The following is a 12,014-nucleotide window of genomic DNA, read 5'->3' as shown; positions in this document are numbered from 1 at the left end:
CTTGCTCCATGGGGGGAGGGAGGAGGGCAGAAGACAGCCAAGGGAGCAAGCTTGTCACGTCAAACCATGTGACTCCCAATGAAAATACATTGCGAGCCGTGCGACACACAGAAAACACAGGAGACAGCTGTGTTTTAGGCACCTAATGACAGACCCAAATGCCCCATCTCAGCACCTCAGTGTCTTGTCGTCATCTCCTAATACAGACCCAATGCACTCTATCTCAGTGGCTTGCATCGCTATAATAGCAGATCTACAAGCTCATAGCGCGGCACCGAGTGCCGCGCTACGAGGTTGTAGATCTGCTATTTTTGAAGAAAAAAAATGTGAAAATGTGGTGCAAATCTTTGAATATATATATCTTTCAGAGCGAATGTTTTTAACTCATATCTTTGCTTCTGGGAGGTCCCTGGAACAACATTTTCAGATGGGGGGGGGGGGGGGGGGGTCAGCAGCCAATTACATATAGTTTTGGGGGTCCTTGACATGAAAATGTTTGAGAACGACTGACATAGAAACATAGGGTTTTTCAGAAAACAGTCAGGATTTGGAAGGCAATATAGAATCTATTGGAGAATAATACGTTATTCTATATACAGGGTTGTATATTCTATTAACCCTTTGACCTATGTATGCTTTAATTTACCCTCTGACCGAGTGTATTCATGTTGACCCTGTACTGTGCTCTTTGTGGGACACGTTGTCTCACTCTGAACCAGTACAGTGTTATAGTACAGGGGTTCTCAAATGCTTTGGCAATGTCTCGGGACCCCCGCCCCGCCCCCTCCCGACCCCCAATATAAATTGACTGCTACAATAACCTTAAACCATTTTGGGCGGGAACCATTTTTGGTGTTTTAAGCATTGTTATAATTTAGCTATTGAAAAATAGCAGAACTACAAGCTCATAGCACGCCACCGAGTGGCGCGCTACGAGCTTGTAGGTCTGCTATTTTAGAAAAATCGTGAATTATTTATTTATTTTTTAAATCGTTTTTTTTTTTTTTTTTTTATAATTTGGGGACCCCCTAAAATATTTTGGCGACCCCCCGAGGTGTCGCGACCCACGGGTTGAGAACCCCTGTTATAGTACACCACAAATGATCCGATTGCTCCACCGAATGGTCCTCACAGGGGAGAGACGGTCTGGTGGTTTGTGATGTTCCTTTATTTCTGTCCATGTGTAATATGAAATCACTTCAACTTCTCTGGCAGATCTCAATTGTTCTGGGACGTTCGGTGCTGTGGGATATGACTTATGTGTTTTGCGGGAAGAACTCGGAGACTGCCACGGAACTTTCGTGTGGGCCGATGACTTGCTATTGTGAAATCACTTGCTATATAACCTGGACGCGAGTTGGGTGAAGGTAGATAATATGCCAGACTAAACCCCCCGAGGAACAAGTGCAACTCTGCTCCTGTACGGTTAATCGGCTGCTTGCACAGCTATCCTTTTTTGACTCTTGTACTTTTCTTTTTGGATCCATCGTTGCACTTTACTTTTGAACTCATTCTCATGAAATATCTCTTTTACTTTTTGACTTATCCTTTTTTTGAGTGGTGTAAACCACTCCTACAACTGGCTTTGTTAGTCTGTCTGTCTGTCTGTCTGTCTGTGCAGAAAAAATTAGCATGGTTGCTATGGTCACCCAGTTCACCCGGGTGTGATTTCATTACGTCAGACATTACGTCAGACCACAGCTGATCAGGCTATATAAGACCTTACACCACTCAGTTCACACGGGTGTGATTTTTGTATTATCTTCAAATAAACCTTTTCGATTAGACGGTTAGACCTAATTGTTTTTGCCTCATTATCTACTGGAATATTGATTTTCATCAATAAATCGTCCTCAGGTCTAAATGGGTTAAGACTCACCCGTGGATTCCGTGTTTGTGCGGCGCCACGCAAAAAGAACTACACTGGGTCGGGCTGCTGGATGCGAGGCGTTTGGTGCTGCTATGTCTGGCAGATATAGTTGGGGGGGGGGGGGGGGGGGGGTGATATGTCCCCGCGTGCGACCGATAACGTACCTGATCGTAGAGGCGGCGCGCCTCCAGCGGAGGACAGGGCAGAGACATGAGGCCGAGCAGCAGCTTCCTGAGGACGGACGTGGACTCCGTGTCCTTCAGGGCGGCGCTCCAGCGCTGCTCCGCGGACGCCGCCGCCACCGCTGACCCGTCGTCTCTCTTCTGGACCTCGACCCGCTTGGCGTTGTGGAACTCCAGGAAGTCGACGCTGAGCGAGCACGCCTCCCCCGAGCTCTTGCACAGGCCCAAGGTGCTGCCGAGCTCTCTCACCTATGGGATGGGGGTGGGATCATAGCCGTTATTATTATAGCTCTCCTCTAGGGATGGGAACGGAACCGTTATCAGCGTTTGTTGATCGTGAAATTGTCCTCTGTCATATACTAGACTTAAAAGACTAAGACCAAAGAAATGGTTTGATATTTAGTCGACCAAGACTAGACACATTTCCGAGGACTAAAACTAAATGGTGTGTTAATCAGAAGACTACGACCCAAAAACCACGCCATTGATTCGAGACGCAACGAAACCGTTTTAGCGTTCGTCGCAGCGGTCTGATATGTCCCGTTGCACGACGGCGCATGTCGTTGCATTGCGTCGCTTTATTAGCATGATTAAACGCTAGTTGTGCGTGTGTGTGTGTGTGCGTGCGTGCCGCTTTACGCCAAGTCACAAAAACACCCAGCGGTTTACGTTACATCGCAAAAAAATGTTGTCGTGGAAACAGATAGTCGTTGCGCCTCTGCGCTTGTGTGTGATGTGACCAGTGAAAGCGCCATTCTGCTACAAGAAGTTGCATGGTGCCAGGAGTTGCATGGCGAATAATCGGTGTGTTTCGCCCTCTTCGAACGTTATCGACCGATAATCACCAGTATGTTCTTATCTGGACCATGTAATGGTGCAACAAGGACGTTTCCTACATATACTGACTACTAGGAAATACAGAAGTGAAATTACTGCCGCCGAAGAGAAAACATTGTGAAACTCACTGACTTACGTGGCCGGTTAAAACTGAGTATTAGGGTTAGGGTTAAGGTCCCTGCACACTACTGCCTTTTAAAACTGAGTATTAGGGTTAGGGTTAAGGTCCCTGCACACTACTGCCTTTTAAAACTGAGTATTAGGGTTAGGGTTAAGGTCCCTGCACACTACTGCCTTTTAAAACTGAGTATTAGGGTTAGGGTTAAGGTCCCTGCACACTACTGCCTTTTAAAACTGAGTATTAGGGTTAGGGTTAAGGTCCCTGCACACTACTGCCTTTTTTCGGATGTTTAGCAACGTTTTTCCCGGCAGCTTTCCGAAAACCTTGCCCAGTCCGCAAGGACCTTTAGGGTTAGATTTAAAGGACCACTTCACCACTTTTCAACATCTCTTCATATAATTGGTCGTCACTAATGTTCATGATAAAACACCTTTTTCCTACTCAGTCTGTGTCTCATAAGAGGGCTTTGGGCAGTTCGGACACCCGTCCACCAGTGACATCATCATTAGGCAGATTATTTTTTTAAACAAGATTTGTTTTAAAATATATTTAGATTTGTATTATCGTGAGAACGATGGCTTCAACTTTTGCATTGCAACTTTTCAGGAAAAGAAAGCCTGCCATTTCTATTAGCTTGGATTCACCATCGATGATGTCACCGGTGGACGGGTTTCTGAACTGCCCACAGCCTTCCTATCATGAACATTAGTTAGGACCAATTATAGGAAGAGAAGTTGAAAAGTGGTGAAGTGGTCCTTTAAGGTTACGGTTAGTAATAGTCGGGACAATGTCTGCCAACAACGTCAATATGTAGGAAATGTCCATACTGGCTGCATTGCATGTGTTAAAATGTCCATACTGGCTGCATTGCATGTGTTAAAATGTCCATACTGGCTGCATTGCATGTGTTAAAATGTCCATACTGGCTGCATTGCATGTGTTAAAATGTCCATACTGGCTGCATTGCATGTGATAACAATTCAAAGCCGCCATGTGGTTTGGACGCGCAAATGCATATAAACACTATGGTATTGATTCATTTAATGTAGCCTATGTAGCCAGATCTTCACTGACAAACTCATTAGAGACTGCCGACTCATGTAAACCTATTTCAAACTGTGTGAGATTAGAGTCCATTTAAGGAATGACCATCTCTTGTTACTCCTGAAACTCTGTACACTCCTGAAAGTATAACATTATGTGTGGGACATGTGTGTAGGGGAGTGCGGGGGGAAGCTCTGGAGGGAGACACTAGTCTCTCTCCGGTGTGATGACATATAAAAGAATGGAGTTCGAATCCTGATTTGAGTCCTGCTTCTTCCTGATGTTGTTTACTTACTAATAGTAATATCAAAAGCTGCCAGAACACCTATTAACCCATTTAGGCCTGACGTCGAAATAAAAAAAACTATTTTTCAAAAATAGCAGACCTACAAGCTCGTAGTATAACATAACGCTTAGTTAAAACACCAAAAGGGGTTCCCGCCCAAAATGGGTTAAGACTAAATCGTAAACTTGCTGTTCAAAATGACCACCACTGACCGCTTCCGACGTGACGTCCAGCCTCCTGTAAGGGTCAAGGAGCTGGGCCATGGTCTTCAGGGCCGCGGCGCGGAGCGGCAGCGACTCGGCCAGGCTGCGCGTCACCGCCTCGTAGAAGGACTCGGCCAGCTCCTGCAGAGCCTCCGACGTCGCGGTCCCCTCGCACGCCTTCAGGAAGAGCTGCAGGTCGGGACCGCCGCCCGCGCGGCCCACCAGCTCGGCTGCCGGCAGCCGGGAGGATTTGTCCCGGAGGCCTGCGCTCCCCTCGAGGAAGCTCGCGGCGGCCCGAGGCTGCAGGAGGCGGTGGGCGTAGGTGTGCAGCATGGCGCCGGCGGCTTCCAGGACGCACGCCAGGTCGGCCTGGAGGGAGCGGAAAGTCAGGTTAGGTCACATTTTCACGATTTTTCAAAAATAGCAGACCTACAAGCTCGTAGCGCGCCACTCGGTGGCGCGCTATGAGCTTGTAGATCTGCTATTTTTCAATAGCTAAATTATAACATAATGTTTAAAACACCAAAAGGGGTTCCAGCCCAAAATGGGTTAACTATATCTACCAGACATAGCAGCCCCAGGTCTGAATTAGAAAAATATACTATAATGAATAATGACATAATGTGGAACCCATAAAAAAAGCATGCAGTAATCCTGATCTCTAAACTATTGGCCAGCCGGGCGCCTGATGGAGGGACAAGGAACTGATCAGAATAAAGTGTTCCTTCCACTCAATACGTCCGGCCGGGGAAACTCCCCTCTGTCAGGTGAAAAGAAGCAGCTTGGACTCCTCATGCATAGAAGGAAGCATGAGGTCAGTCCGTCGCCATCTCTCCAGGTTGGCAGAGGGAGTGTAGGGACCAGGATTACATTAGATAATTGGCACTGGGACCCCTTTTCCACCAGTTGGGTTGGTTTTTAGTCCATGAGCCAGACCTCCAAAATTGGAACGTTAATTATGAATTGAGTGGACGATAACCATGTCTATATTAAATTGTTTATATAAACATAATATAAGTAAATTAATATATGATAACCCTTCCACATTTTCATATTTAAAATGTTAAGATGTGTAATACAATAAATCATTGTCTTTGTGTAAGTAATCAACTGCGGAAGTAGTTTTGCACACTCAATAACGTTCCAAATTTGGAGCTCTGGCTCATGGACTAAGAACCTAAAAGAACTGAACCGGTTCCCAACCAGTGGAAAAAGGGGCCTGGGTGAAAAAATGGGTTACAAAATCATGGGATGAAAAAAAAATTAAAGAAAAAAAAGAAAAGAGAACCCATGCTAACCTTGGGGGACGTTGCGTGCTGCAGGAGTTTCTGGAAGTCGTGCAGAGGGCCCATGGCGTGCTCCAGGAACATGACCGTGGCCCTGAGTCCGACGTCCTGCAGCCGCGAGCGGATCGCCTCGGCCCCGCCGGCCTCGCCGTCGTCTCCTTCGCGGGAGCCTTCGAAATACGCCGCGAGTTCGTCCCACGACCACGCCAGTTTGCCGACCGCGAGGCAGAGGTCGAGGCAGCCGGCGTTGTCGTAGAGATTCGGGGGCGTCTTGCGCACGGCGCCGTCGGGGGAGGTGAAGAGCGCCGCCAGGGGGCCGTCCTTCGGGGTCGGGGCGGAGCTGTGGTGGGCGTGGAGGTCTGCCATCAGCTCCTGGACCTGAGAGAGCTCAGAGTTAACACGTTTAGGACTGAGATTCGACAAATGTCTTCTAAATCATGACATTTTTCTGAAAAACCTATGATTCTATGTCAGTGGTTTTAAACTATTTCATGTCAAGGACCCTCAGAATTATATGTATTTGGCCGCCGACCCCCCCATCTGAAAATATGTTGTTCCAGGGACGCCCCCCCAGAAGCAAAGATTTGAGTTAAAAAACGTTTCCTCTGAAAGAATATATATTCAAAGATTTGCACCACATTTTAACTATTTTTCTAAGTATAACATAATGCTTAAAACACCAAAAGGGGTTCCCGTCCTGAATGGGTTAGTGTCCCATTGGCCGTAGAGGGCTAGTCTCCCATTGGCTTAGAGGCCAACCAATCATGACCATCTCGCCACTACATCTCTACTAGACCACGTGACTAGACTAGAAAGTCCGATCATTGATGATCAGATCTGGAAGCTGATTTAAAAAAAAGAGAGAAAAATCCAAAACTATTCCAAACCTGAGAGAAAGAGAGCTTGGCGGCTGCGGCGCGCCAGGCCCTGTCTGCCGCCTCGTACAGCCCCGCTAAGGCCACCACGTGAGGGTTCATGTCCCTGAGCACTGAGCTGTGGAGGAGAACATTCATACAAGTTATCATAGTGTGAGGGTTCATGTCCCTGTGGAGGAGAACATTCATACAAGTTATCATAGTGTGAGGGTTCATGTCCCTGTGGAGGAGAACATTCATACAAGTTATCATAGTGTGAGGGTTCATGTCCCTGTCCCACAAGTATCATATGGTACGGGTTAATTTCATGTATTAGTAGAGTGGTTTTCAACCAGTGGTCCGGGAACCACCAGTGGTCCTTGAGGGGGTTCCAGGTGGTCCACAGCCAAATAATGGAGAGTTGGTAACCACTCTTGAGAGCGAAACATGAAACCTCTTGAGGGCATTTTACGCCCTCAAGAGTGAAATTATTCTTAAACATCTGCATTACTTAATTCACAAGAAGTCTACACATTTAGAATGTAGAGGAATTGTTATTTTGATCGACGTTTGCCTGTTATCTCTCCTATGGTACCAACAGTGAATAAAATCTTATTCAACGATGGCCTTTACTGCATGTCATCACCCCCTCCCCCACCTCTCTCCCAATTTCCTGTCAGCCTACTGTCTATCCCTCTATAAAAAATATAAAATAAAGGCGAAAGCCACAAAACATAAAAACAAAAAAAAGATGCATCCTCAGGTCTAAATGGGTTAAAGTAACATATTAAATAAAAAACGTCCATAATTACTGACCACATGCGCTGCGAGGCCTCCGGAGCCTGGCCCTGGGAGTACACGGCCACCAGGTTAGCGGCACGCCCGTCGTCGAACCTCTTCACCACGTCCGCTACGGCGGCTGCTCCCCCTCTGCTGCCGTCCTCCACCACGTCCAGCAGTCTGACCACGTAGCGCGACGCCTTGGCGTCAAAGTAACCCGCCAGCACCGCGCAGTAGGGCTGTCAGTCACCACCGGCACAAATGGAAGAGTTGACCATTAATAGAGCGTCACAGTCCCGCCGCCCCCTTTCAGAACGAGGAGGGCACCAGGAAATAAATCCCTATTAATTTTCTCCATAGACGTTTCAAAAAGTATTAAATTAAAGACCGTTAACCGATTTAGGCCTGACGTCGAAATAAATAAAAAGTCTTCTGAAAGAATATAATTATGTTCAAAGATGTGTGCCACATTTTCACGATTTTTCAAAAATAGCAGACCTACAAGCTCGTAGCGCGCCACTCGGTGGCGCGCTACGAGCTTGTAGATCTGCTAGTTTTCAATAGCTAAATTATAACATAATGTATGTAACCACCAAAAGGGGTTCCCGCTCAAAATGGGTCAAAGCCTCGGACAAAGCCAACAGCCCAGTTGACAAATCATTACAATAAACACATTTTTTGGGCCGAACAAATATTTAGAAAGAAGAAAAACAACCAAAAAAAGTGTTGTACCCTGTCCTTTTTTTCGTCTTTCTAATTAGCGGTTCCGCCCAATTTTTATTGTCATGATTTGTCAACTCGACTGCTTACAGGTCTTTAAATAAATACATTTTGAAAGGTCTATGGGAAAATTAATGGTGAATTGTCTTCCGGTGCCCTCGCAGGGGGCGGGACTGCGATTAACGATTTCACTGTGTGTGTGGGTTTGTTTTTTGTTCGTTTTTTTGCAACACGCTTGTAGCTATTTTTTAAAAACCTTTCCAAAATGCATGGACACATTTTTCAACGCGGAAAGAAATCGACGATCATGCAAAAAAAAAACAACAACTGCGATCGTCTCACACAAACCGCGATCGGGGGGCATGAGGTGATGAATATATAACTCGATAACTGTGACCTGTGTGCCTTACCGTGGAGTCGTCCAGGCCTTGGGCCTCGCCGAGCGCCAGCCCTCCGTACACGTAGAGGCTGTAGGGGGTCTGCTTGCACGCGCTCGCCACGTCTCCGGGGTAGCGCAGGCCCAGCATGTAGCGCGGGTAATGCCTGGCCGCGCGCTCGCCCAGCGCGGAGGCTCCGGAGTAGCAGTGTTTCAGGATGAAGCGAACGGCGGCCGCGCTGCAGGCCAGCGGCGGCGGCGGCTCCTCCATCACGGTCTCTCTGGCCGTACCTCCGTGCGTCTTCTGGGACCGCGTCCTGTGCTTGGTGGACTCCTCGTGGCGCCTGGGCGGGCGATATAGGGGTTAGGGGGCGATATGGAAGAATGCAATTCGTTCATGTGCAGATTCGTTCTAAGATGCCCATACCACTGCCAACTGTACAGCTCACTTGACTGGCTGCAGCCTACGGCTAGAAGGCAACACCACTGGTACCTATTCCTTTTTAAATGCGTCCACCTCAACTGCCCCTCATACCTAAAACAGTCTCTGAAACCATTCACATCCCCATACCCACTTAGACACACTCAACATCCCTATTTTATGGTTCCAAACAGAATATTTTCAGAATCTGGACGCAGGTCTTTCCACTACAAAGCCCCATCTGACTGGAATAAACTCCCGCTTCCACTCAGATCAATCACCTCTCTATGCCGCTTCAGGACTTCCCTGTACTCACATCTTCAAACAACCTGTTCATGCTTCTAATACTGCTTGCTCACATGTTTACATCTTTGAGACAGTTTATAATACCGTTTTCCCCATTAACGAGTCGGGGGTCAGGGATGGGGTGGGGGTGGGAGAAAGGGAGCAAGCGAACTGTATGTTATGTTATGTTATGTTATGTTATGTTATGTTATGTTATGTTATGTCATGTTATGTTATGTGTACATGCACTGCTGTAATGTTGTATGTATAGGACCCCCTCTAAAACGAGATGCGACATCTCAAGGGGCCATCCTCTCAATAAACTTCAAACTTCATGATATATGTTTTTTTTCAAGCAGTATCACAATACACGATTATTGTTATTATTATTGTTCAAGTTACTTAACTATATGTAGACCTGAGACCAGATTCTACAAATGTCTTCTAAATTATGACCGTTTTCAGAAAAGAGTTTTTATGTCAGTGGTTCTCAAACTTTGTAATGTCAAGGACCCCCAAATCGACATGTATTAGGTCGTGGACCCCCATTTGAAAAGATATGCCAATGACCCCAGATATAGAGGATTTTGACGGCTCTAGCAGTGATTCCGAAACTATTAATTTCATGGACCCCCCAGTTTCACATGCAATAGGCTATGGACCCCGATTTAATGGCATTTCTATCTCTGGGACCCCCAATTTGTATTGTAAAATCACTGTTAATGTAACTCTGAGTTACAGACCCATAAGGGTCCATTTGGTTCCTATTCCTAACAATCTCTAAATTAGCTAGGGACCCACTGGAACTCCCTCAAGTACCCCTAGGGGTCCCCGGACCCCACTTTGAAAGCCAATGCCTTACCTGATGTCGTGGAGGCCTCTGTGAGACGTGCTGAGGTGCAGCTCGCACACGGAGCAGTAGGTGACACTGTGTTCTCCTTACCTGATGTCGTGGAGGCCCCTGTGCGAGGTGCTCAGGTGCAACTCGCACACAGAGCAGTAGGTGGCACTGTGTTCTCCTTACCTGATGTCGTGGAGGCCCTCCTGTGCGAGGTGCTGAGGTGCAGCTCGCACACGGAGCAGTAGGTGGCGCTGTGTTCTCCTTACCTGATGTCGTGGAGGCCCCTGTGCGAGGTGCTCAGATGCAACTCGCACACAGAGCAGTAGGTGGCGCTGTGTTCTCCTTACCTGATGTCGTGGAGGCCCCTGTGCGAGGTGCTGAGGTGCAGCTTGCACACGGAGCAGTAGGTGCTGTGCTCTCCTTTGGGGCTGGGCTCGGCCCACGGGCACTGGTCCTTCCACGCCGGGTCGTACGGGATCTTCTGGGCTTTCTTCAACCTCTGGTTGCACGCTTCGTCCTCCGTGCTGTCCGACACCGAGTCCCTTTTACGGATTTCTGTCAAAGATGCAATGGCGGGGGGGGGGGGGGGAAGTACTTGCATGTTTTACTTTAAAGATGGAGTGCCGTGATTTTTGTTTCCCCCACCCTAAAACATGATCATAATTATTATTATTATATAAGGAGGAAGATTTTTTTTTTTAAATGTCGTTTTTAAGTGGACACGCCCACCATTTCAAAACAATATATGGGTCAATTCTCCTTCTACAGCACTGCCACCCGAGTGTGGAATGCCCTGACCCCCCTCCCTCAAAAAATGCTCACTAGCATCTTTTAAAAACAGGCCTGAAAATCCACCTCTCAGCAGGCCCATGGGAGAGGAAATCACCCCCCCCCCTTTCTTTTTTCCACTCATTGGATATAGTGTTTTTATTTTTACTGTGCCGTCATGGATTTATTTTTTTATACCTATGTCATATAGATTTCTGTTGTTATTGTTCATGTCATGTCTATGAATTGATCGCATAGGGCCTAAATGGAAACAAGACCGCAAGGACTTTTTGTTTTGGTGCTATCCCTTTTGGACCGAGTGTTTGACTGTAATCTGTTGCTGTTTATACATTCTGTCTAATAAACTGTTCATTCAATCAATCAATCAATCAATCAAGTATGCCTGGTTTGCCTGGTGGGTGGTGATCCGCCTGAACTGAACAGCCACACCCACAGCTGTTGGTGTATGATAAAGGGGGAGGGGTTAATATTGTGACTATCACTATCACTGTTTTTCTTTCATTGGCACGTTTGACTGTCAAGGTTTCAGCCTCCAGGAAGACAGCATTGCACATAACAACCACACCAAGGGAATGCAGGAAGGCAATGAAGTACCGTCACCTCATATGGAAAAACTGGAATAAATACAAAAATCTCCATCTTTAAGTAAAACTATCAATACTGCAATGTCGAAATACTACGGAATTCGAAATGTACTTGAGTTAAAATGTATCTGTATCTGTGCAGAATGTCCCATTTCAAGTTTTGAAATGTATAACAAAAATCTTTTGAAAATAGCAGATCTACAAGCTCACAATGCATCAATGCGACGCATTGTGAGCTGCATTGTGAGATTGCAGATCTGCTATTTTCAAATGGCCGAAATGTATATAGGGCTGAAGTGGTTACTGTATGTTTTGTCTCAAAAAGTGCAGTACTCAATTAGTTCAATTAATTAATTGTTTAATCCAGTGTTCCACCGCGCGTAAAATGCTATACCCGACATTTGTTTAATGCGGTTAATTCGCCGTTTTAAAATAATTAAAAAGAAACAGCGGATTTATCCGGGACCTGAGGACGAGGCCGTCACGTTATGATGATGAAACCGGATTTTTTTTTGCCGGATTTTCGTCATGGAAA

At 46.6% G+C, this 12,014-nt stretch overlaps 1 protein-coding gene across 1 annotated transcript in view; it reads right to left on the bottom strand.

The window, feature by feature from the left end:
- The window catches only part of LOC306933958 (uncharacterized protein), a gene marked incomplete at its 5' end in the record, with an annotated part of 50,293 nt that overhangs the window by 23,203 nt on the left and 15,076 nt on the right, over window positions 1-12,014 (bottom strand). Inside the window, 8 exons of the mRNA XM_079516344.1 lie at window positions 2,035-2,301; window positions 4,553-4,912; window positions 5,842-6,207; window positions 6,717-6,822; window positions 7,500-7,702; window positions 8,594-8,903; window positions 10,128-10,157; window positions 10,454-10,661. Coding sequence (XP_079372470.1) covers window positions 2,035-2,301; window positions 4,553-4,912; window positions 5,842-6,207; window positions 6,717-6,822; window positions 7,500-7,702; window positions 8,594-8,903; window positions 10,128-10,157; window positions 10,454-10,661 — 1,850 coding nt within the window. The remainder of the gene's footprint in view (window positions 1-2,034; window positions 2,302-4,552; window positions 4,913-5,841; window positions 6,208-6,716; window positions 6,823-7,499; window positions 7,703-8,593; window positions 8,904-10,127; window positions 10,158-10,453; window positions 10,662-12,014) is intronic.

The sequence above is a fragment of the Electrona antarctica genome, assembly GCF_951216825.1.
Source record: "Electrona antarctica genome assembly, chromosome: 2".
Taxonomy (NCBI): domain Eukaryota; kingdom Metazoa; phylum Chordata; class Actinopteri; order Myctophiformes; family Myctophidae; genus Electrona; species Electrona antarctica.
Note: the sequence above shows the minus strand (reverse complement) of the source record. Positions and strands in the feature narration are given on the sequence as shown.